This window comes from Channa argus, chromosome 17 (genome assembly GCF_033026475.1).
Source record: "Channa argus isolate prfri chromosome 17, Channa argus male v1.0, whole genome shotgun sequence".
Lineage (NCBI taxonomy): Eukaryota > Metazoa > Chordata > Actinopteri > Anabantiformes > Channidae > Channa > Channa argus.
The window spans coordinates 10337724-10365197 of record NC_090213.1 but is presented as its reverse complement, the minus strand read 5'-3'; the positions used below and the strand labels follow the sequence as shown (position 1 = coordinate 10365197).

Sequence of the window (27474 nt, the reverse complement as noted above, 5' to 3'; positions counted from 1 at the left end):
GTCTGCTGTAAGTAAATTACATGATTCCCCGATTGTTTTTCTTAGCCTCTATGGTACTATTACTGAAATAATGACAGATCAGTCTGTCAAATCATCATAACTCAAAGCCAATGTTGTATTTAGGTCTATTAGCTTAGCAGATGCCGTGGCTTTTTAACTGATCATCTTACGTGACGGAAGCTGACATTAGTGAAGTCAGGATGGACTTAGGAAACAGACTCCCTGTTAAATGAACAGCTGCCACACAGAAAATGCCATCAGACACTGCAGATTCCCAAATGCAGACCAGTAATAGGAAATGAGCTATTTTCGAGAAACCTGCATCAACTTCTTATCTCCACGCCCAGATATGAAATTGTAGGATACTTGTCAGAGGAAGCTGATGGTGGAGTGCTTCACTCACTTGATACATCATGTTTCCTAATCCGAGTGACCTTTAGTTTAACCTAGTGGGTGTGCGTGTGTGTATGTGTATCCTATTTGACTGAGTTTTAGTGAAGGGAGTACAAGCTTTCCACACCCCCACCCACTAAACATAAGTGGTACTTTAAGAACTTAGTCAGAAGTGACATAACCTCCTTTAAGAGCTCTTAAAGAGCCTGTAGCCTGTGTGTCATATGAGAAGAGGACCTAAAGTGCTGAGGTAACTAAAAGCTTCCAAATTTGCCTGAACCCTACACTTAACACAACAGCAATCAACTGAAAGCACATTGTTAAATGTTAGTGAGACAGTCTGACTAGCGTCATCTTTATCATTGATGTTCACTTTAGCACTACAATTAGCCCCAATTCATTTCAGTCTGCTTTTGTTATAGCTCTTTTACAGTGATCAAAGGTGAAGGGGCCGGGGACCGATATTTCTCTAGAAAGTAAAACAATTTATGCTGGAGGAGCCCTGAAACAGTTTGTCCAACCCAGGGAATATGTTGATTCCCATAATTCAGAGAACAGGTACTAAAAATTTACCAGACATACAGAGGTCCAGGGTTTTGTCTTATTACATTGCCAGGCTGCGCAGGAAGGGAAAATCTGGACTGTTGCTGGGCTGTAGGTCTTTTTCTTGCAGAGGCAGAGCTTATGTGAGACAAAGAAACAACACATCTATCCCTGCACTGTTTAAACAACTGCACTATACAGAATAATGTGGTGTACTCAGAAAAAGGTGAGGCACCATGAACAAAGTGTGTGGCCACATTCACCTGGATGTTCATCCAGGTTTCACAGAGGTAGTGGCAGATTGTTTCTGTTATCAGATCCTCTTTGATGGCCTCTCCAGTCTGCAGTGAAAGGAATGCTATTCCAATCATGCCAGTGGTACACGAATGGGGCTGGTATTTACCATAAGCCACCATGCTCAATGCCATAGCCACTTATTTTAATATACAAGGCCACACTGCTGACTGAATGCCTAGCAAACAGACAAGGACCACACACAAAGTACACATACCTTTTACGTAGCCACATATGTGGCACCACAGACATAAACACAGAAAGATTCCCAAACCAAGGAGCACCTACACACATTAACTCAACTTGCCTCCACTTCCACAGATACAGCCTCTGAGAGGTGAACACAAAGCAGCTCTCTGTTCCTCCTGCTCCTCCTCAGCTTCCCCTTTACTCCCTGTCTGTGTCTGCCTACCGCTGAGGAGGGAGGGGGTGAGAGGGCGAAAAACGAGTAGAAGATCAGTGAAAAACAAACAAACCTACATCCCGTTTGCCTTTCACTGCAGATCTGTGAGATGAATTTGTGACAGTGTAGTAAGTAGAGAGACAATTCTTAGAGAAGCTTCCTAAGGTGACCTTGATGTTCTCTAAGACTTGTTCATTGCTGAAGGAGATGCAAACTTAAAAGAGAGAATTTTCAATGCGTACAGGATGTCTGTATGTATGAGTGTGTGTGCATGTGCTTAGATCTGACAGCACACTCCCAGAGGGGGCATACCATCCTCTACTTGAACTTCCTAGCATCAGCTCGAGATACTGCCCTACTTACCCAGAATTGGCACGTATGCATGTGAATGTGCATGTGTTCTGCCTTCAAATGTCCACAGGGTTGGTTGTACACATTTCAATCTGTGTATGTGTCTATATGTGGGTGAGTTGAATTCAAGACTCTGATTGCTTAAATCTGATTAAATTAAGCATCTGCATACTAAGCAGAGCTCCGGATCACAATCTCTGCAGAATGGCAAAAACAGCATCCAAAGTGACTCGATACACACACACACACAAAAAAAAACCCCCCTTGTAAATTCACTTGTTTTCCTGTTTTAGGATCAGCCCGTGTTGCTGTGAGGGAAAAGATCGTCCTATCAGATGCCCATGACTGCAAGGCCCAACAATGACATGAGTTGACGCATTGGACTGGCTGCCAACGTTCGATGCAAAGTAAGCAGAAATGTGGCAAAACATAGATCAGGCGGCTTAGTGGACGTATGCCAACTGGCATGGTCGGGTACATATGGGTGGGCAAGTATGAGGTAGCTAGGTAGGAGTGTGAATGTGGAGGGACAGGCACCAACTGGAAAAGCTGGTGCAAGGCCATAAGACGTTAGCTGTGGGACCAGTATGGCTAGATGCAAGCCTGCAGAACTGGCTCCCTTGCAGATGTACACGTGTGCATGCATTGCCATTTTGATTTCACACAAAAGTGGTAAATTCAGAAAAAAAACAAACCTGGATGTGCCATTCCCTCTCTGAGCTGCTGCAATTTATTTTAACAAACAGAACAACACATTAGCACTTTGAGCAAGATTTTGTTCCACTTTTGTGTGTGCGCGCACGTGTGTGTGTGTGTGTGTGTGTGTGCGCGCACGTGTGTGTGTGTGTGTGTGTGTGTGTGCGCACGCATGTGCATACTTGCAACACAGGCGCGCATAACTTGACAGCGTGAAGCATTCCTAACCCTGTGGATCATCATTGTTTGGTAGTTCAAGAAAAATAGCAGAGTTGTTTCAAATTCCAATGAGAGTCAAAGCCCCAAAATGGACTAACAAATCATACAATAAAATTTAAAATATACTACTAGTTTCCCTCAAGGGTCAGGCAAATAACAGAGCTATGCCACCATCATTTCAAAGTAATCCCACAGCAAACAAAGGCCACTGTTTGAGTGTTTGTAGGTAAAACCTCAAGAAAGAACAAATACACAGCAGAATTCAAAACTGATTATTATTCTGTAGTTTTAACCCAGCCGAACTGACCCACTTTGACAAATTTCATGCAGGGTTTAGCACATTAACCACACATGGCAAAACAAAAGTCTGTTTGAGCCTTGACCCCTAAAAGTCAAACTATTCAGGTAGAAAATCATTACAGAGCATCCGGAGGCTAATAGATTAATGTGACACCAGCTGAGGCGTTTTCATGTCTTAATTGTTTAAATCATCAAGTCAACAGTCAAAAAAAAAAAAAAAAAAAAAAAACACAACTAAAGGATCTTGATTAAAGCATCAAAAGGATTTTATCTTAATGGGTTTTTTATTTATCCGCAACGTTAAAACTACCCTAAGGGATGTTACCATAGATGCTGTTGCAATGTTTCATTATGGTACAAGGATTATGTTAAAGTATCCAGAAATGTGATAAAATATCCGTCTTACAACCACAAATTCCAAAATGATCCGTCTTGATTTATATTTGATGCATTTTATCTGTTGCATCAATGGTGTTTTCATAAAGATGCTAATATGTAGTTTGATGTTTTCCCCCCTTAAATTGACACAATTATCCACCCTATCAACCAGTCTTTGCATGTCTTTTGGATCCTCCTTGTAGACTCTATGTCTATGCTTTGGCATGATTTCCCCTTCAGCAAGAGAGCTACAGTCAGACTGAACCACACAAGTGTGGCCGATTACAGGTAATGGTAAAAGAACTTTTACGGTAACAAGTAAAGACAGAAAAGACAGTTAACGCAGAACTAAAAAGCATTCTTCGACAAAATAAGTTTACATGATAGGTAACATAATAGCAGCTTTATTTTCGGTATCTTCTTTTAAGCTCAAATTTCACGGTTTTAAAATCCAGTTAATGAACTGATAAAACTTAATTCTTTCAAATGATTGTAGGTACAACAAAATGTACCTCTGGCAGGATAAGATAACTAAATATTACCTCTCCCCATTTGGAAAAGACTTTAAAAAAAAAAAAAGAACTCTGTTAACTTCCTTGTGTTTTAGCAGTCTAACACAAACTTAATGTCTATGTAACTATGATTGTATAGCCAAAAATAAGAAGCATGCAGGTTAGGTCACCATTGTATTTTCAGTGGGCTGAGTCATGCTCGATGTTTTCACAGATGTAACACAGATTATACAATTCATTGTAAATTTATATTGAGAGCAATTACTCAAAACACAGGCCTGCTTAATGTAAATCTCAGACTAAGAGGTCATCTTTAACCTTTGGCCTGACATTTTACTGAGCTGTCAGTCTAAACAACATATTTTGTTGCTATACTTGTTCCATTTCATTGCTTCCAGTCATTTCCATCTATAATCCTTATGTGTTCCTAAATCAGCAGGTCAGTGAGAACCATCCCAACCCTTGTGGTACATTGGAGCGCTGGGAATCAGTGTATGGGGGCACTAATCCATGTGTTGCATTCCCAAAGGGGATGTTTATTTAACCCCTTCTGTTCCTACAGCTCAAAAACTAACATGAAGATGCAAAAGAATAACACATCGTAAAGCAGGCAGGAAGTGCATACAGTGATATAATCACTAAAAAGGCCTCTATCATCATTTTACTACAACCTCACGTTGGTAATTTAAAAGGCCATTCAAAAGCAAAGCTAGTTGTTAAAATCATCACGTTTACAATAAATTGGTTGTGTCACAAGAGCATTTGTCATGAAAAAAATGAGCTAAAAATCTAAACAGAAACCAAAAGGTTTGCATAAAAATAAAAGTATTCCACTTGCTGACCTGAGACAACTTGAGAAGTTTTAGAGAACAGAAAGTTTAATAAAATGGTTTCTTCTCCTTCTTCTTTCTATTTGGTGGCAACATACTTACCATAGATAAACTGGGGTTTTCTTGTGGGGAATTTTACAAAAGAAAGCACTACGTGCTGTCATTAAATGACGAGAATATATGAGGACTCAGTCAGCATATATCAATCCTACGCTCTTCTTGGAAATCACTATGCTATGCCTGACCAGTGCCTCCTTTTGTAGCGTGAAGACCTGGAAAGGTTAATTCTAAGGTGACCTTTGAAGGAGTAAGCCTTTTGACCAGAGCTGATCTGTGTCGACTGTTACCAGTGGGGGAAAAAAAAAGCAGAAAAAAAAAATAAACACTGGCCTATGAATTTAGTGCAGAGTTAAAAAGAAAGACAATGACCGGAGAGGGAGTAGGTTTTTTGAAGACCTAATCACTACATCACCATCCTGTACCCTTTATAAATGACAGGTGTTCCCCCTGAAAGGCCATGTCCCTCAGGAATGCCACTTGCTAAATGTCTCCACATTAACTGTGACCTTCTCTAACAATCTGCTATAGGTCCTGAAGGAGACAGCTGCATGATGTTGGCTTGCAGTCACTGATTTCTGGACTGAATCCACAAGACTTTGTGCCTTTTACAATGACTGGGTGCCCATTGCATTGTCTGCCCGGATTCTGAGTTTATCTAAGTCTCATGAGCTTTACCTGCATCTTTTTCTCACCTCCACCTGTGTAGTATTTTCACAATGTATATCACATTTGTTTGCCTCTAGGTTTTTTCAAGATACGGTGCCACAGCCTTTCAAGATTATGAGGGCGTCCATTACAGTTGGAAAATAAAGCCTACAGAAAGCTGTGCATCAATATTGGCTAGGAGGAGGATTGTAGTCTCAATCTAGTCAAGAAAAACCCACTCAAACAGTGAATATTCCCCAAACCTAAATTTAGAAAAGGACCATGCTGAAATGCAAGGCAAAGTTCAATCCATACAGCGTGGGTTGATACTGTGCTTTTGAGAGTTCTCAATAAGGTGTTGTCTGACCCATATTCTTTCCTTCATGTTTCTTTTCCTCTTCACTTCTGCTATATTTTGGTGCCAAACTTTGTAGAGTGGTGGGACAGCTGCAGGCTCTCACATTCCCCATTCCTCTTGATTCCCCTCATCCTCCTCCCTTCACATCCTTATCCTCCTCGACTGGGTTTCAGGTCAAAGCCCAGTCAGCTCTTTTCCTCTGTTCTTCTACGCAGACATTAAAATCTCCTCTGATTGCTTCCTTTTCCCCTGTTTTATCTCCTCAGAATAATACCTTTCCAAACTATCGAGTGTGTCATTACTGTATAAATCCCTAAATAGGCGACACATAGAAAACATTTAACCGACAGTATTATCCCATTTGAAAGTTACCTACAGTATCCACAGCTATGAACCATCTCAAGTGAAAGCTGTTAGAACAGGATGTCTGCCTGGAGTCATTAGAGAGAAGAGCACAGTAAATCAGCTATCCATCTGAGCCAAACCTGTCAACCCAGCCAAAACCATGCTGCTGGCTTCAAGCAGAGGAAGTCTCCTATAAAACTGAAAAAACAGTTATGGCTGGCAAAACATATGGGCAGAAAATGTGGACACGGGCTAACGAAAAACAAAAAAAGCGGAGGTTTTAGCAAAATCCGTACAAGAGAACGCAGTAATTATTTTGTCAGACAACACTTCTACAGTGTATTTGTGACATTTGTCTTTACCTTCTTTTATTTAGGTGCTACATTTTACTTTCAAGCAGATCTATGTTTTAGAACATTAGTTACCTGAAGTCTGTTTTGTTTTTGTATTTATTTGTTTCATGAATTGAGCCTTCTCTATTATCTAAGATGTTTTTGACTTTTTTTATTTTTAAATGCCTTCAAGCAAATAGATGGTTAGGACCCATGGGAGAAGAGGCAGGGTGGTGAGGAAGGTGCCCAGCCGTGCTCAAACCCTTGACGTAGTGGGCGCTGTACCTCCAAAGGCTCAAATCAAATAGATTTAACACGACTAAACCAAAGGGCAGTTCTGAAGTTAACACTCAAAACATGCTGTTGTATGTGAGTGGACCCACTGGGAAATGTACTATACAGAGGCCGGTCCCACTGTAGCAGCACCAGCAACATTCCTTCACACATGTGCTTGCAGCTTGGCAACCAAAGAGGTGCCCCACTACCCTACATTCTTGTGTAAAGGTCCCCCAAACTCCAGAACAACACTGCATTGACATCCAGAAAAGGAACACACAGCATTTGGGAAAAGACTTAAGCCATAGCACACATTCGTATTCCTTCTGTCACTGCTTTCCTTGCCAGGCTGTTGGCTAAGATTGTGGAAATTAGACTATAAAGCAATGAGACAGTTATAAAAGGGGGATTTTTAGGGTCATTAGTACAGGATTTGCAAGAGAAACTTATCTTTTGCCAAACGCAATCTGAAAGCATGCAAGCTGAGTAGAGAAAGAGAAACAAAACTGGCAGCTGGTTTTGGTCAAATCGTGTTGCTTTACATGTTTGTGTGAGTGTATGCATTTACCATGTCAAGCTCTTGGGACACTCGTCTTTTGCGTAGCTCTTCCATGCGGTCACTGACGTCACTGAAGCAGGTGTTGTAGTAGTCCGAGTACTCCTGGGCAAGGTCATCTATGTTGCCCAAAGAACCATCCTGCAGACGGGAAAAGAAAAAGGGCTTAGCTAGTGAACTACAACATCCTGAGAAACAAAGCAGATAATCGAATTCTACAGAAGGAGAAAAAAAAAAACTGCCGTCATTGCAAAAATCAAGTTGCTATTCAGAAATAAAACTGAACCTCCAAATTAGTTAGTTAGTACCATGTTAGTTTTATCACTTTAAAACATCTCACTAGTGCTTCAGGGAAGGAAAAAAAGCCAGATAAAGCTGATCCTCTTTATGACAAGCACATCCCCCTCCATCTTCACAATTTACCCTAAAGACAGCTTTATAAAACCACTTTTACATACACTTACAATTAGTGGTCTGACAGGCATGTATTTGGGTAAACCTGATGTGGCTGGAGTGTGGCATGGGACACGAACATAATCACTCTCACATTTTCTACACCGTCTCACAGATCTAATAAACTGAACATTTTCTTTACTCCACAGAAGATGGGGATAAATTCAAGTATTGCAAACTACAAAAACAAACAAGCACGATTTGTTCATGTTGATCGACTCACCTACTCCATACCAACAGAAAATTCTAAAAATACCCCTTTAGGAAAGTTTATGTATATAGTCCAAGTCTTTGGCAAGTCCCGGCATTTTTTGCTTTGCTCACACCAAGTATGCCCTTTACCTCCTCAGACATTCACTAAAAACCCAAAGCAAACACACACTTCCGGCTGGCTGTAGTTTAGAGCGGCAGAGTTCCTGTCATTGTCTGATAAACTTGGGTTTAGGATTGAGAGAGGAAGCTGTGCATCAGTAGACATTTCAAATCTGGAAGATGCACTGGCATCTGAATGAATGGTCTCAGTTTTTGTCAGTACGGCTGTCCGCCCAACTTAAATGCCTACTTCTTAATCATTTAAAGAAATCAGTTGTTTTTTGTTTTTAGAGGAGTTCTTTTGCAAGATTTATTGTAAAATGTGGTACAGAAACCTGGCTCCAATCTCCTGCCTTGGTTAAAAGGTAGGCCGCTCTGGCAGTGATGGGCACCTGTTGAATATTCATCAGTGTTGACCTAATTTGTGCCAGACAGCTAGCATTGAGTCACTGTGCAGGGTCCAAACAGTCTCTCTCAGTCTCCGTCTTTCTTAACCGGACTCCCTATCTGGGTGCCAGGCCACAAATGAATGGATCCCTGTGAGTGCAAGTGCCACACACACACACACACACACACACACGGGCACAGGGGTTTCTTCAGAGATGGGTGTCTGGTCCGAGAGAACACGCATTAGCATGCGTACACTAGCATGCCGAAGATCTCAAAAACTTTTGACCAAAACAAACAGAGGCAAGCCAACTGCATGCAACCCAGCTCAGTGGATGGAGTTAGGAAACAACAATAACTGAGTATCAAATACAAGATCACTAAAAAGTACACAAGTTCAGTCTCAAAAGTCACAATCTGGCTGGCTTTCATCTTTCCTCCCACTCTCAGTACTTGTGAAATCCTTCTCTGGCCAGACATATGGTTCAAGAAGACTGAAATTCCCGGCGGGAACCTTCCATGCACAGGCACATGCTTTCCCCTTCATTCCTCACATTGACTGAAAGCACGCTCTAATTACTGAACTCCCAAGATGTTTTAATCACTATACACATGCCACAGTTGCTGTGATGCTTCTGCCACATCCAGACGATAAGAACAAACTCTGTCCTGTGTTACACCGCTCTTGATTGATAGATGGCTCCTCCAGTTAGTGTTGACAATGACAAATTAGTTGGGTCTTTAGAGCAGAATGAATCAATCAAGTCCGGCTGTTTTTCTGCTACAGTACTTCCAACACGAATATAAAATGCAAACATCCATTGTGGACAAGTGAAGGTGCATTAGTTTTGCTGTTTGGAGATAGATGATACTGCATGCATGTGTGTGTGTGTGCGCACGCAAGCATAGATCACAGATTCCTACAATTCACCAGTGGCATTAGATCATCGCAGTCCAACACAGCTGACCCCACCACCACAATGTAAAATGATACTGCAGAAAAACAGTCATGTAAATCGGATTCAGGACAGCACATGGAAGCAAGTGTAAAGAGTGCAAACACCTTTTAAATTGAATCACAGCGGGTGAAAAGGTAAACCAATTGTTGTGATGTTAGATTTGCAGCTGGGCATAAAGACTTAGTCCACATTTTAGAGACAACCAGTCAATGTGGGAGTAAAGGTGGAAGAGCATGCAGCCATCCGACAGTGGTCTACACATCCAGTTTAAAAATGTGAGCAGTGGGAGTGGAGGCTGGACAAGGGATGATTTGTGGGCTACTGACTAGGGCAGCTGTGGGGTGAAAGAAGGATAAAACATCTGGAGTCTTGGATGACCCAAAAAAACACGGGTCTGTGTATGATACCATATCAAGCTAAACAATAAATCATAAAAAAACATATTCTCATACAACATATCCAAAAAATATTCTTTGAAGTAACTTCACAATTACACATCTAACACTTTTCACTAGAAACTAAGACTAGTTCAGGTGATGTAACAGTTACTCCACCCTGGATGTGAGGGAGGTCAACTCCCCATTCTGACTTCAACAATGGCAACAATAGTCATACAAAAGAGCAAGAATGTGTGAATGTTTGCCTTTACGCAGTAAAGAATGTGCATTTTCCATTACTTGTCCAAACCCAATACAGTACACAGTTGTATCTGTCAAGATGGTCACCCCCATCGTGCAGCTGATATTTGTCATATGCAAGTGGAAATAAATTACATGTCACTCCACTGTCACTGTTCCAAGACTTTGTGCAGCTCAGAACAGAGAAAATATTCAGGGAAAATGTTTTGGACACATGTAAGTGGGGAAATTCTGTGTAAAAAAGTTACCACTGTGAGTTAGTGGCTGCCATGTTGTTCCACCATCAACACACAAATTACTGGTATTGCACCACAGTGGATGACTGTTTCAGTAATGTGTGAAATGATTGCTACTGAGCCATTACCAAGTGATTTACACAATATTCACTCAGGATTGCTTGGGAAGAGAACACCAGATTTCCAACATACTGTTTAAGCCTCTGCTCACATAATCAATTAGCTATGGCATTTCTGGCACTCCTAATACCACAGACATCGTCTCTACAGACATTCAGTGAAGTCAAATTAAAGCAGCATTCCTGTAATACACGGGGAGGCTGTGTATGGTGTTAGAAATGTCTACTTCCTGTGCTTATTAAGCATTTAATGTTACTATTGTGCTACGTACTGACAGGCCATAAAGACATTGCTGATGTACTGTACTCTACAAAAACACAGTACCTGCAAACTCTACTAACTCCTGTAATTTGACTTGTTGACAGAAATGCTGGGGTCACAGTCAAAGAACTGATAAAGTGTAATTATTTTGCCAGCTTTGACCCATTCATATTTGGGCTGTGGTTGTCAATATCAACAAACAAACCTGGATCTGCTACTGTTCCCATCACACTTAATAACAGATGACCTCATCCTAACTTCTTCAACACAATGGACATACTAATACTCAATCAGTACATTCCCAAACAATGACTAAAAAGGCAACCGTCACCCACCCACCAAACCCCACAGCCTGACCTCAAAGGTTTTCCTTCTCTATTAGGTGAAAACATCTCACGAGCATTGTGACTTGACACTTCCCACTGGGTGACTTTACAGTGTTCTCTTTTTAAGAAAAAAAAGCACTGATAACTTTGGCCCCCCCCTTACCCGCTCAGGAATCAATGTCAAGGCGAACAGTGAACCACGTTTCCACGTCATGTGAAATGTCTGTATGGGTCTCAAGAAAATGCTTATTCACTGTAACTGCTGATAAAGACATACCAGAAGACTAAAAAATCTAACAGGTCTGTCCTTCGGGCATTCTGGGGCTCAGTTACAGAGGGGTTGAAGGGTAGTGTGCATGCCAATAACTATTGATACCGAGCTGGCCTGGTGACTGCCCATTCAGTGGGGTAAAGAAACAATGACAATAGTTTACAATAGAGTCATGCATCTGATGTAATGTTAGAATGTCAGTAGTACGATCTCTTTCAATTGCTATGCAAACCTCGGCAGAATGAAATTGAAACAAAGACGATTTTTTGGTTTTATGTTGCACTTTTGTTTTATCAAGAAGTGACTAAATATTAGTTTAAATATGAGCCCACAAGTGAATATCTATCAAATCCCGACACAAGTCATCATGAAACCAATGGCAAGTAATTCATCCTTTACTCCTCCCAGTCCTCTTTCCACACAGTCTGTCCAGCTTCTCTAGCAGCTTTCTGGACTGATGCAGTGGAACCACTTCACTGCAAACCAGCGTTTGAAATCAGATCAGAACGCAAAAGATTTAAGATGTCAGATTTTTTAAAATAAGAGACAGATGGGTGAAAAGATGAGGGAGTGTCATGCTACATCACGTAACTATAGTTGTCTTGAAAAATAAATGCTTAGGGTACTGTAGGGAAGATGAATTCAAAAAGACAGTAAACTTAAAAAAAAACAAAAACAAAAACAAACAAACAAAAAAACCTAAAAATAAGGTGTTGGCCAAGAGTGCCACGGCCACGATGGGGGAGACTGTTGAGGAAGGTGAGGCCAGGGGCCACAGCCCACCCCCTTTTAGAGGGTTTCCTGAGGATATCCGTGGCTTGAGCTGAACAGTATTCTGCCATCCCAGTGGAGGAAATCTGCCAGATCTCTGCGTGACCTCAATAATGAAACCAGTGAAGGCGGGGGAGCAAAGAAGTGAGTTAGATTGGGCAACAATACATAAATTAGACCATGAAAAACTGTGTTACAGCATCATTGGGAAAGATATTAAGCAGTTTAGCCAATTATAGTCTGGCAGAAAGGGACAGAACACATGCTGCCATCCTATATCAAGTGTTATGTGGAAGCACATGAGGATCACCTCATTTAATCGGACATGTCTGACAGTCAGTAATAAGGCCTCAGGAGCAGCATCCAATCATACAGTCTTCTGCATAACTAGTTTTTCCTAATGGACAAACTCCCACTCACTCTGTGTCAAACTTTAGATAGAAATATCCTGTGGGCAAGTACAACATTTCCATAAAGCCTTGCCTCAAAATGATCTTTCATGTAATAAAAAGTGTTTTTTTTATTTTTTTTATTTCCATTTTAAGTCAAAAAAGGATTTATATAGATGACTGTCAGCTCTCCAGGTTTGGGATCACATTATTTAGACTGGCAGGGGCACAATTACACTATTGCCCTCACTCAAGACATGTTCGAAAATTGGCCTCTGTAATGTTGTTCTAAGAAACAGTGCAGAGATCCTAGAAATTAACATCTTCTCTACCTATTGAAAGTGAAACCTGCAAAAGGAAGTGTATGGTGATGAACTGGAGTGGACTGCAGAGATCTTAAAGTCTCTAAATATTCACACCTCAAAAAAAGAAGACTTACATGTTAAGTCGGGCAGTTTTACTGCATTTCAAGGAACATTCACTAAGTAAAGTTCAGATTTAAAGGAAAAAAAACTTCTTGTCTACAGTAACAGGTAGGACTCAAAGCAAATCCATATTCAGACATCAGTAAATCCAACCACTCTAGCATCTCCACTATGGCACTGTAAACTGTCTGACTCTTAATTAGCTGAAGAGCTATTTATTCAGCTCCAACCACACATAAATGAGTGGCTTACATAGGTGTTCTAATTTAACATGTTTCACAAGAGGCTGGTGGGTATAGTTAACATCAAAGACTGGAAAATACTACATAATGAAGTGCCCTTTGATTTGCAATCAAAGCATAATGAAAACTTATTGTGAAAGTAAATAAACTCTTTGTCAGTGGCTGTTTTAATGCTTATCTGCTTTGTCACTTGAGCGCTAAGAGGTAGCTCTTGAGTGACACTTGGCATGTGTGTTAAAACATGCAGTAAACTCTGGCAAACAGAGTTTAGCGAGCATTTTGATCCCATCTTTGTCCTGTTTCTAAATGCGGGAAGCTTAGATTAAACAGGTTTGCAACTATGACTTATGTTGGGTCAAAAGACTTGGGGCCATCTTAAATTTAAAAAAGGACATTTCCATATCCAGCAGGCTCCCGAGCAAAACAGAAGCAACTGACTGTAGGGAGAAAACAAAAGGGGCCATTTAACTGAGACTTCACTGAGGCAACAATGGAGTGGGAACAGAATCTGGTGTGATAATCAAAAGGAAAGAAATTAAAAACCATTACATTTATGTTTCTCCTCATCCAGTACAACCGATCACCAGCTGTCCACTTGTTTTCACAGAAGAGCAACCAACAGAAATGAAGTATTCTACTGGTCCTTCTCTAGTTAGGCTTAACTAGTTCTAGTATGAAAAGCTGACCTGTTGAACTTTTGATAGACATTTGCTATCAGCAGCCAAGACGACAAATCAAGCTGCATACTTTCACACCTCTAATCTTTCTAGCCTAGTTTTGTATGGAAAACAGCATAGATGGGTGCATGTGAAGCATATTTACTTAACAGACTAAACTTCTCCAAAAACCGGTTCCTGTTGTGTATGTGCTGAATTTCAGCTCAAGGGGAAAAGTTTCAAAGATGAACTCAGCCTCTCAAACAGTTGCCTCCAGTGCAATAAATGGGGATAAATTGCCTCCCACCTGGTGTCGGAGGGCACGGCAGACCCCCACCCCCAGGCTGTGCACACACAAACACACACTTCACATCTTCAGTGTCAGACCAAACCAAATTAACATCTCTGTCTTAAAAGACTGGAAGTGACGGCAACACATTTGGTCAGCAGATCAATCAAATCCCAAAGCCTGTAAAAAGGGGACTGTTTTAGCTGCCAAAAACAACGGAGACCTATGTTTTTTCAACATAGGACAGATATGTAGAAAATGGAAATGTGACTCTTTACAAACTGAAATCACAGCAGTTTATACAAACATGGCAACCAAAAGCTTTTCATGAGTAACTGAAGCAAATTTCCTGTGAACTTCAGGAAGTCTTGAGCATGTAACAATCAACATTCCCATATTTATGTTGGGCACTTCATGCAGCTTATCGTACATACAAATCTCCTCAGCTTGGAGGCCTCAGCCACAAACTTTGGCCTAGCAGCAGCCAAGCTTAGCTGGGCTCCCCCGGGTGAAACAATACAGTATGGAAGTACACCAAATGCATACAAAGCACATGCATATACACACAGTACAAAGGGTTAATTGTCCGTGCCTTACATATCCTATTCGAATTCGATTCCTTTTTGCATTCAGCTCCAGCCGCCTCAACACTCGCAGCCTGTAACCAAGCCCCCGAAGAACCAGACTACATGGAGAAAGGTGCTGCTGGATTTGAAACGCGGGCCTCCGGGGAGGTCCCACGATTTAAAGGCGTCATTTACATGCACTAACTAGTAGGTTACACAATGGCTCAATCGGCAAGTCAGTATCAGCGTGGAGCTTGTGAAGTCTCGTTTAGTTGTGAGTTTGAGGACTCCACCCCTCCCCCCCCAAAAAAACTTACCAGCATCCCCATGACGTCCGTCCACAGTTGGGAGAAACTGTCGGACGCAGCAGCGCTGTCTGACTGGGGCTCATCGGACGGCGCACTGGCCCCCTGATCATCTTCCATAATGTTAGGATATTTGTGTTCAGTCAGAGCAGTGCGGTGCAAAGCTCGAGTCCAATCCCACGGGCAAGAGCCTAATCACAACAATAAACGAGATGTCGGTGCCAAGGCTGCTCCTACAGAAAGTTGCCTTTGACGCACCGGGGAAACGATCCATTGCTCTGCACTATCCGACGTTTGGTGCGTAAGTTGCGCCCTGACATGTTGAGGAAAGTCGTGCGCTGCACTCGGACAAGAAAAACCTTCAATCCTACGTCGAGTGGAACCACAACCGTTTGTTCAGCGGAAAACGTCTGAGTGGTGCGTTTCGAAGCCGCGCATGAACCAAAGCCCACACCGCGGGTGAAGAAGTCGCCGAAGTGGGCGTCAAAGTTTTCGGAAAGTTAGAAAACTCCTTCGATGAGTAACAGAAACGTGTTTACACAAGCAGAGCGACCAAATAATGGCTTATTTCCATTAAGAAGTTCGAGAGCGAGAGAACGCCCGGAGCACAGCAAATCCTCTGAGCACTGAGCCTCCCCCTCTCCTCACCCGCCCCCTCTCTCCTTCTCGTTCCCTCTCACACACTCCTCCCAACAAAACATTACAGCAGAAACACTTGGGCCAAGGAATCACTATCATTCCAACATTCGCGGCTCATAATTAGGACGTCTAATATAAGTTGACTTAAGGGCCATTTCTTTTACCTTAACTTTAAATACAGATCTTACGGGAATTAAGAAAATGTCTGTTGTCCTTATTTGCTACTTCAGAGGCCAGTTCTGCGGACTTGTGTCATATTTGCCCCGGTAGAACCTTCTAAATGTTGGATTTATCGTTTCTTGACATTCTTTTATAGTCCCGATTCATTACAGCAGTGGGGTTCATTCAAGGTATGTTTAGAGCAGCCCAGAAAATGTTTCATCTCATACACAGCTCAGCTTTCCATCAATAATCTCCCCAGACAGTGTTGAAAAGGGACTGAACAAAGCACATTCTCCACACAAATAGAAAACAAAACAAAAAAAAAAATGCATGGGAAAATGGTTTCAAAGGACTGACGCATACAGTGCCCTATACTTATCATAAAGTGCTGAAATGCTGAACAATAGCACCAAAACATGAAGCTTTGACTATACCTAAATATGTGTTACTTTGTTTTTAGGATTGCTCCCCCCCACACACACACACACAGACACACACACCAATACAACATGCTGATGTACAATGTTCTGCGTGCTGCAGAGCTCATTTGAATACAAGGATAAAGAGAAATATGTTATGTACAAGCATGAAATTGCACAGCTATCCTGTCTGATCAGCCATTTGTTATGGTCCGCCAGCCGGCTACTCCATTGTAATAAAGAAGTCCTGACACCATCTCGGGCTCTGCTGTTGTCTGAAACATATTTTCCCAGATCAGCAACAGCTGACAGGTCTTGTGGCAGATGCAAGCAACACCAGAGATAAGTAGGTAGAGAGGAAGACTGAACATTTTAAATCACAGCTTCTAACGCTGCTCTGTTCCCTGTTGTTTTGTCGACAAATGCTGCTTCACCTTCTGTGGTGCTGTAGATCTGCCAATAACAACATGTGCATTGTAACAACAGAAGGTAGAAAAACAACAACAACAACAACAACAAAAGTTAGTCCCACTTTCCTTTCAAGAACCTCATAAAATGTGATCAGTAACACAATATTCTCCAATCACACAGTTTCACCTAAGGATTTATGCAGGGTGCAAAAGGCTTGATGTGTGGCAATGAAAAGGTTTTATTCTTTAAAAGACTTGCTCCAGACTCACATCATTACCTCACCTACTATGATAACGCAGTACACTGAACTTTTGTAGCCATGTTCCATCCAACATTTTGAGCTCACATTTTGGTATTTCCCAATTAGCAAATATAATAAAAATACAGTTTATTGGTCATAAACCAAAGCACCGGACAAACAGAAATTTTGACCTTATGATAGGTCAAAGAATAGGTGAAGTTATCAAAATTTTCACGTCATTCTATGCAGATTATTGATGTGACTGATGACCGACCTTATCCGGTGTGGGCAAAATTTGAAAATGTGCAATTTGGTTCCAATGCTAATCCTTTTGCTCCTTTTTCTTTACGCACAATATAGTGACACAAAGCATATGCGGATGCAGTTTGACAGACCTGTAATGAGTGACAGCTGCTTACAACCTGAAGACACAGAAAACATGCTCATTCAGGAGCTTCAGTGTTGGCTGGTAAGTCAACAGTGTAAGTATCTGCAATGGTGACCCCTGCATCTGTAACTTCTGTGACAACAGCAACAAGTGGAAGGACTACTAAAGTGTGTGTGTGTGTGTGTGTGTGTGTGTTTGCGCACTATTACATCACTGCTCTGACCATCAGTCTTCATCTTTCTACCGAATAGTGACAGTGTTTGTTTAAGGAGGCAGCTAGAAAGGGGGGCTTAAAGTCACCCCTCTTTATACACAGACAAACACACACACACACACACACACACACACACAAACACACACGCACAAACCCCCTTCCTGTCAACTATCACCCGCACCCCCCCTTACTCAAATACAAGACAGTGTGACCCCACCTGGAGCGCTCAAACACAGGGGTCAAACTGTTAATGAGGAAAGGAGGACGCCTGTTGAGTCAGTGCACGCTCATCAAACATGGCTGCTGTGTGTGTTTGTGTGGATGCCAGCTTTCCCCTTCTCTCACACTAGCCAGTAATCGAGGTGTCATGTTGCCAGACAAGAGGAAAACAAAAGTCGCTTGCTAGTTAACTTCACCAGATGCTAATTGCTAACTTCTTACATGTTCTTCTTACATGAGGGTCGTCTCCTTTGATCAGGTTTTTGGGAAACATTCTGTGGGAACATTTGGTCAGAAATGAGGAAAACATTTAAAACACAAGGATTCGCCTGCAAACAATTCACAGTGCATTTAAATTTGTTCTCAAAGTGGGAGTTCTTTTAACTTATTTAATGGATTGTGGCACAGAAATGGGGTTCTTCCATCAAACAAATTATTTGTCATACTGTAGGTTACTTTGAACACAGTTTTGAAAGCCTTGGAATATATCCTTAAGTGATGTCAAGTATAGTAATTAGTATGATACTTTTATTGCTTTTTATCTCTCTTTCTCAATTATTCTCCTATCTAATATCCATCTCTTATCCAACGTATTACTAATAGTGGTATTGTCTTATCATGCCGGGCTTTGCCGACCCTGCTGGATTCCTGTGGGATGGGGGTGTATAGTATTTGGAATGGACTAGGACCAGGAAAACCTCCAGAGTGGACAAAAGACAGAAGGTATTTATGTCAACATTGAACAAAGCCATATCAGTTAGAGGACATGATAAATGTGACTATTTGCGCAATATAAATCAGTTTAAAAATGTAAACAGCTACTGCTTCAAGAGGTACTTTCATCCCTGGAGCCATGGTCAGAAGCCTACAGGCGCTGGAAGTATAAATGTTGCCTTTGAATTCTTGTTTAGAAGCTCCGTAAAAGCTGAAATATGATTGGAACTAAATCAGGATCAGGAGTGAAAGGGCTGGAATAACAGCTGGATAACGTCAAAATTAAAAGAACCAGGTGGGAAACAGAAAAATGACAAGGGGAAGAAAATGCCTGGTCAAGATTAAGTGTCACCTTTTAGTCCCTCTTGTAGACAGAGGAGCAGCGAAGAGCCCGGTTTATCTTGCAGGCAACAAAACAGACACGATGGTATTGCGGGGAGCTTACATCTACAAAGAATGAACTAATCCCCTTCCTAGGTCATTTCATTAACCACTCAAACACTCCCTCAGGCTAAATCTTGTTAAAGATGCAGATAAACTTTCATCAAGGTAGGAGTTTTTCTGTAAATACACTTGCCGTGAATTATAGTGTATCGGTGTGTAATTTTCTACTGTTGATGACTCAGTGAGATTACCACAAGAAAGGGCAGCGTGTCCAAACACACTGATAAGGGAGATAATGCAAGGTGAGAAAAGAGAAAAGAGAGGAGTGAGGAAGAACACTGGAAAAGACTGGGAATGATTGTTCATTCAGTGACTGAACTCTTTAGACTAGTAAAATCATTTCTATCACATTGATGGAAGTTATTCAAAAAGAAATATTTATTTATGTGTAGAGCATTTCATTTTGATGTCTCAGGAAGAATAACCACTTGGACGTCAAAATCCACCAACCATTTGGTCCTATACTCATTGTCGGTTAGGAATAAAACTGAAGCTGATGCATGAGATGGAAAATAAAATAGTGTGGTAGAAAGGCACCCTGAGACGGATAGAGATGGAAAAAGAATGCAGATGGTGTTAAAGCAAGGAGCTGGACCTCCACCGATAGAGAAAGTGACCCTTTGAGGAGGTCAGTGACCCCAGGTCTTAAAAATAACCCCTGGGGGACTCACACACCATAGCAGAGGTGATTAACGGCATGGCGGACAGACATCAAGGGCACCACCAACGCAGCAGAGGAATGCTCTATGTGACCACACAACCCTGACATGCACATATCCGTCCAGATTTTGTGACATCTTTTCTAAAAAACCTTTCCCTAAATCCCAATTGAATTAAATGTCCTGAACCCACATCATCAGTTCTTCTTAGTTGAAGTGTCAAAGGCCTGACAGCCAATCTGGATGTACATTAAGCCTTTGTTGTATCCATTTATAAGTGTGTTTGTGTTTATGTACGGTATAATCCAATGTGCATGAAATTGTGTGTGATGAGTAGGCGGACAGGCCAGCTCCAGTGTGTGTGGGAGTTATCACACAAGCCCAATTAGCATGACAGCTAATTACTGTTTCTTAGTCCCCCTCCCCTAGCAAAGCAACTCATTAAATTAAATCAACACATTGGTGGCTCTACTGAAAACAATGATTTCAGGGAGTAATAATGAACGCCTGGTGCTTGCTGTTTATGTGCTCTAGGTATTACTTTTCATAGGGTGGTCAACCATAACACTGGAGTCTTTTGAAATCTGGGGAAGTAAACTTCAAGTATCAACAGAGGAATTGCCTCTCGGCTAAAGAGAGACAGGAAGGAATTTAAAAGGACGACAATTGAGAGTGTGTGATGAGCACAAAAGTGATACACAAGAGCAGCAGGGAGAACACCAAGAACAATAAATTGATACAGAAAAGGAGATGAAAGCTCGCCTGGGGTATAAGGTGTATGTGATAAGACGTTGTTTGCTGCATAATGCACACTGGCACTTCTCACACAACCAGTGAAGTGCACAGTATGTGTACACAGATCTCTTATATGATGTGCGGTGAGGATAAATAGAAGAAAGTAATAGATGTGCTGTATGAGGATGTCGAGTTTTTACATGTAGACAGCGTAAACCCTATCGAGCCTCCCACAGACACGCATACAGGCAGCAATCAATGCTTTCGTTAATGCACTGGTAATAGGAGGCCCCTTTCATGTGCATTGAGAAGAAAACCGCCAATATAAAAACAAAGCATATTTCTGCTAAGCCCTGGATTCCCAGATTCTCCATGCAGAGTACGCCTCTATGGCCACGTGGTAGGTGATTATGTTACACTACTGTATGTGTGTGAGTGGGAGACTGAGTGTGCAAACTGAGATTCCAGGGTGTTTTAATCAGGGGCGACTGAAAGGATAGATGTTGTGGATGTAAGTGAGCTTTCAAAGGTATGAGCAGCACCGTGTGAAAGGCCGGAGTCTTTTAACACAGTAGACGGTGTTTTGAAGCTTGGTGCATATTTGCAGGCAGGCAGATGTGGCAGGCCACGGGCGAAGATAAATCGTACCGTTGTTAAAATGCTGTTCACAAATAACAAGTACAGGATATGAAGTGTGTGTGTGTCTGGTTGTGTAATTGAGTCCACAGGTGCAGACAGAGGAGATGTGTTGCTCTCACTGTGGATGGAGGTCATGAGCTCTCGGCTGGCAGCTGAGCTGTTGTCAGGGTGGCAGTGCCAGGCTGACAGCAAATGTGTCATACATTCGACTTGTCATCTCACTCTGTGAACAGTGTGTGTGTGTGTGTGTGTGTGTGTGTGTGTGTGTGTGTGTGTGTGTGTGTGTGTGTGTGTTTCAATGGCAAGTCAGTTTCACACTATGGTAGGAGGACAAGAGATCCAGAATCTGCAACTTTTTAATGCTGGATATGATTTTAAAACACACACAACATTTATATTTACTAACATACTTTAATAAAAACAACTATAATTGAGTAAAACAAAAATACTTACCTTATAGATAACTATAGAAATCTAGTGTATGAACATACTCTTCCTGCACCACAGACATATACAATTTGATCTACTTTCACTGTTGTCTTGGCAACAATCAAAGTAAGGCTAGTCTTCTCTGGATTGGCAAACGTTGACTAAACAGGGATTTTTATTGTACTGCATAATTAGTATGTAATAATGGAAAGAATTCATAGTATGTCATTACAATAATGGAATTTATCTTAAATCTCATCTAAAGCTCCTAAATGTTGTAACTTATATAGTTGAGCCTGATTAAGTCAACTGTATTTCATCTGCATCAGGTTTGATTGTTTGGCACTGATCCCTTGCTTATCCTTAGTTTCTCTTGTATGGTTTCCCATATTTTTCTTTCTGTTTTCCTTAAGTCTTTCAAAACATTGCTTTCTCTCCAGTTGTCTTTCAAGTCGCTCTCTGAAAAAGTGGCATTAAAATGGGACACGGTGGCGCCCCCTGCTGTTGTCAAAGATATTTGGAAGCCCCTGAGCACAGAATCTACTTGCCTATTCAGGACATTAGCCTGTCAATAAAATCCTACTGTGCATCCTCTGCATTTCCTGTGCAGTGCTAAGAAGGCACTGGCCAGTGGGGCTCACTCAGATTTTAAAAGTTTGTTTTCTCTCTGCAAACAAGCTCAACTGTTGTTGAATGTCAACCATGATGTGAGACAACACAGAGAGAAGGATAACAAATGCTGGGCCGAAAAAAGTATTTAACTTGTAAATTAAGATAATATCTGCTGTGCAAGTCTTGGCTTTAGGACACGTGTAATAAAGAAGCCAGTTTTTTAGGAAACCGCCTTGATTTGTCTAATCTAGAAAACAAATCCTAGAGAAGCAGAGAAAAGCAGCGTCTCTTGTGGAGTGTGGTGTGAGATGGAATCCAGTGGTGGACATGCCACATATTCCCTTGCACACATACATAGACAGAGAGATACACAGCACACACTCAGCAGACATGGACTCACTGACACAGAGCTGCAGGTCTATGCAAACTGCAACTCAAAGCTAAAAATAGCTAAACCCCACATGTGTAATACTTTTATACTAAAAAGAAATAACACTGAACCCTGTATTACGAGGACGTAGAGCTTCTCTATTTGTATCACATTGCAAGCAGCTAGGCTGCAGACATGGCTGACATTTGGTAATGTATTAGATGTTATGATAACGTGTAACTCAGCCAGCCCCAGGCCGCTCTGTGGTACGGCCTACTGTAATTACTGTCAGTGTTCACACAGCCATCATATATCTCACACACAACCCACGACACATGATCTGTCACATCTACGTGGCCATTTACACATTAGAAGCAAATAAACGGCCATGGTAAAATACAGGCTTACATACAAAAAATGTCCTTCTGAACACTGGATAAATATCAAAACCCCAATGTGGAGAGTTTTCAACAATATACGTCACTCAATATGTCAGTGCCCTGTGCTCCTAGTAGCTACACCAGTTTGCTGTTAGAGATATTGGATAGTTAAATAGTTGTCATGCTTCAATATAATTACAAAAGCCAAAAAGGGGAATCAACTCAATTTTCAGCCTGTTTCACACAAACAGCCTGTGATAAATTGCTGTTCCTGCTGTGCCAATTTTAAGTCAAACGTAATTATTTAAACTATAAACTGTCTGAATTTGTTTCATTATTTGAAATTCCATGGTGCAGGCTCTTTCTGTCCATCCTCATCTATTTCTAAATGTCATGCTAAAAAAGACTCTAAACAACTGAGAAACGAAGTTCCTGTTTCGAACAATGGATTACATGTTCATGGTGTCCTGTAAACACAAACTCACATTAACTCAAGTTAACTGGATTGGTGTGAGCAGATGCTTAAGAAAGAGATCTTCAGGTACCACAGTAAATTGATGATTTGCTCAGTACAAGTGATTCCATACTCCGGATTTCACTGTGGTTTGTCAGTGTGTACTGAACAGTATGCGGCTTTGGTGGATCACATTATATAAGACCTCTGTACTGACATCATTAGCCAGTTTGATCCAAAGTTTAACCGTGACCACAGCACATTCGGTTCTGTTCACATTTCCTCTCCAATATCCAATTCTATTTGCTTGTGCTTCCTCTCTCAGCTATCTTTCTGCATTGTTTTCTGACCCCACAGTCAGCCACTATTTTTCACTTTCCACACCAATGCCACATTTTAAGAAACTAATGTCCCAATTTATAAAGGTCATCCGACATTTTGGGTTTTGGTAATCATTTTCATTTCAAACTTCCTGATTTCTAGTTTCACTTTACATTTTTTATGTGTGTGTGTGTGTGTGTGTGTGAAAATTATGCTAATCAGTGAAATTATAATCCATACTGTCATCTAAGTTTTTTTTCTAAGTTACCAAGCACCATTAATGAAAGTTCTTACTAAATAGCACATAACCAATAGCCACTATGCTTGTGTCTCATTCTGGCCAATAAACTGTGGTCTGTGTGTGTGTGTGTGTGTGTGTGTGTGTGTGTGTGCGTGTGCGCGCGTATGTAGCACAGTCTCAATCTGTCTCTGTCTGTCTGTCTGACTGTCGACACAAAAGTCAACCACACAACACACAAACATAGTGCAAGCTCAGCTCAACCACTTTCACAGGAATTTCCCCCCATTTTAACCCAAGAGGATCCTGCTTACTCTGGCTAAATATGAACCCAGTGGCAACATCAAGCCACAAAAAACAAAAAAACAAAATAAATATGTATGTTTTCCTAATTACTTAAACAGGTTCTCATGGCAATGTACAATGCACTGGTCAAACTTGTGGGCTGTGTTCTTAAATAAATAAGATGCTCATACAAAGGAAAGGGGAGAGGCTATTTCAAAGTGAAATCTTTTATTATTAATCTACTATATAACATTTGTGCCTTGAGCTGTAAGTAGTACTTACAGTGATTGTATTTACCACGCAAGCAGTATGAATATTTTGCCTTTGACTTACGGTCCTTATCCTAATGGACTCAACCACATTATCAACAAATTAATTTTAAAGTAATGGGCTTTAATTTTATAGTTTTTTTTTGTGTGTGTGTAAGTTAAATCACCTTTTATCATTAATTGGAAGGAAGCCAAAATCGTCAGAGGTCAAATGATCAAGATTAGTCATTAGCGCTTTTCTGGAAAAAAAAAAAATGAAATTGCAAAAAGCTTCACTTAAAACCAGGGTCTATCTAATTTAAATAAATAAACATTACAAATCAATGTTCTATGTCATAATTGGTTGATTCAGAACCTGCAAGGTGGTTAAAGGCACTGGTTGCCACAGTAAAATCCTGATGCTTGGCATAAGCTTCGATAATGGTTTCTCCAGCCTTCCAAAACCTCATTACGGGCTGGTGGGGAGTCCTGTCTGAGATCTCCAGTCTAGTTCATCACTCAGGACCAATTAACACACCTTTCTGACTCTCTCTCTTTGACTCAGTTCCCCTGTCACTCTCTGTTACCTGGGTCGGCATGGATCTGATGTTGTGTGTAATCTGTGCCAACATGCAAAGAGGCAAAACGACAACAAACAAGCATCCAGGCAGATAGACCAAACAAATGGAACAGTTGGCGGTCATTAACTTTGTGTGTTTAACGATTGTCCCTCCAGTCTGGGTTAGAGGCCAGCCAGTGCGCCAGTAATGAGTCCGCTCCACTGCCCCCTCACCCTTCTGGAAGAGTGGAGGTTCTCTGGAGCCAAGACGACTCAGCGGGCCTGTAAGCTTAATTGACTAAACTAGGTTGGAAAGAAAGAAATATTAAGAAGAATGAAGATACAGGAGGGGGTAGCGAAGACGGAGGGAGGTTACAAGTGCCCAGAGGGCAGGGAAGGACAGGGTAGTCAACAGCTGGAGCAGTAGCTCCCCCTGGGGTCAAGCAACAATAACACATATCCTCTAACAAGATCTGACTATGGACATTTGCTACTAGGTGCAGAGGCAACGAAAGTGCACCAAACTACAAGATGTTGTAAGGTTTGTGTAATACACTTTGAGATACATCCTTGTTTACCAGAAACATAGGTAAAAAGAAAAAAAACATTTTTGATGATTTTTAGGTTTAACAAACTATATTCATTTGAAATGATTTGGTGTAAAAGCCCTTCTGCACCCTATCACAGCAGAAACATGCACATTAATCTCCATTCTGCTCCTCCGACTTAGACCACACGCTGTTTTCACTTTATTGTGCTTACTTTTACAACAGCTATTAAACACCTGTCTCTCATTGAGGCTTGAATGTAGGATGACTCCAGAGAACCAAGCGCACATGCACTTGCCTAAAATGCAGAGAACTACAGAACACACGTTACTGCCTCTGTATTCATGGATGTGGTTGGCCCCTCTATGATCATTTTTCCATCTATTGCTGGCAGCACAGCTGTCCTAGGAAGAGGCAACCATTCATTTGTGGACTGACTGTTGCTTGAATCGGTGGCAAGGACTGGACAGCACTTTGCCAGCCGGGACAGAGGCTGCCATTCTGGGGAGGAAGGATGAGATGCGCTCGTGTGCCAAATAATGTCACCAAAGCACAGTGACTAGTGTGTCAACAAGCAATAGGTTTAACCGTTACAAAACATACTGATGTCAGCAACAGACCATAACACGAACATAGCTACATATGTTGCTCACTGACAAAAGCCACAGGAATCACGTGCCAGAGGCCAAAAGCCTCAAACCAAGATTGATGGCCTTACATACAGGAAATACTATAACTACACCCTATGTAAATTACAGCATATCCAAAAGTTACTATTTCAACCTGTTTCATAACAGAACAGTGGACGTTTGTTAGGTGCGTCAGAAAGTCCTGCATCAGAAACCTAATAAAGCATTTGTGAAGTTAAAGTTTTCTGTTTTGCAATATACACTGGCTGTATGTATTCGCTAGTTGTATTCTTCAAGACATTCATAGGGCTGGACCCAACTTGGGGTCATGCATAAGACGCAAAAGAGCATCGTGTACTGTTGACACCTCTTTGTTTTAATACACAAAGCAAGAAGAAAACGCCCAAAATGTAGAACCAGAATTAGCTTCAGTGGCCTATTTAATTAACACTTTAACATCAAAACACATTAAAAATAAATTGAGGAGAGGGAGAGTGAATATTAGCAATTATCGTGGACAGTCATAAGGTAAATAATATCACTATTCTTACTGACCTCTCACTACACATTCATTACTGTCTCTGTGTCTGTTTTGGAACCAATGAGGGAACCCACTCACCAAAACACTCTACATACCTAGCGATCAAGAGCTTCACCCTGTACCTCACATGTAATCCAAAACCATCCTTGACCCATATTCCATTTTGTTTTGTTCTATTAGACAATATGTGGGGCTGTGCATGTGTGCATGTCAGAGGTCTTCGTCATACTGCATACCGCTGATTTATGACCCTGGTGAGGGATCAGAACGCGGCGTTTGTGGGGGTAAGGCCCACTTTAGTTGCTAGTATAAACTCAGAGTGTGAGAAAGTCCTTCTGACGAGCAGAGGCTGCAGCTAATATGAGTCCCCTGGGACTTCCTCTCTGCTTAGATCATCCCCTCGCACTCCAACACTCGTACATCACTGCTGACATCACCGATGAGCCTCGCCAAGCATGTGCACATGGTGTTAAGAGAGAACTACCTTTATTGGTATTTGATTTACTGTAAGTTGATGGGCTACACACCATAAACACAAGTGTAATGTTTAAATGTTCGACCTTTATGACAAAGTGTGTGCAATACACTTGAAGATGGAAATGCGGGCTGACAGTAAAACATGAGATTAAACTCCTAAGTGCTAATCACTGTATTTGATGTGTGCCTGCATGTAAGTGTCTGTGTGCCTACAGCATTTCCTGCCCCCCTGCTGTGCCAGTCAATGCTTGGTATCCTGGGAAGTGGGGCGGCAGTGCCAGCAGTAATCAGAGCTCTTTGTATCCACACACCCAGTCGGGCTCTAATCGGAGAATGTTCTTTTCTCACCAATAATAGCTGTAATCCTCTCATCTCGATATGATGTGTAGCCTCTGACATGCT

The 27474-nt window shown here is 41.4% G+C and overlaps 1 protein-coding gene across 6 annotated transcripts in view; it reads right to left on the bottom strand.

The window, feature by feature from the left end:
- Positions 1-27474, bottom strand: part of sash1a (SAM and SH3 domain containing 1a) — a 143755-nt gene that overhangs the window by 33191 nt on the left and 83090 nt on the right. For 4 of the 6 annotated variants that reach the window (XM_067481497.1, XM_067481498.1, XM_067481499.1 and 1 more), the window contains exon 2: positions 7504-7632. In XM_067481497.1, coding sequence (XP_067337598.1) covers positions 7504-7632 — 129 coding nt within the window. Of the gene's footprint in view, positions 1-7503; positions 7633-14823; positions 14961-15109; positions 15729-27474 lie in introns of those variants that run through there. The other 2 variants (XM_067481500.1, XM_067481502.1) reach the window with 2 other exon arrangements.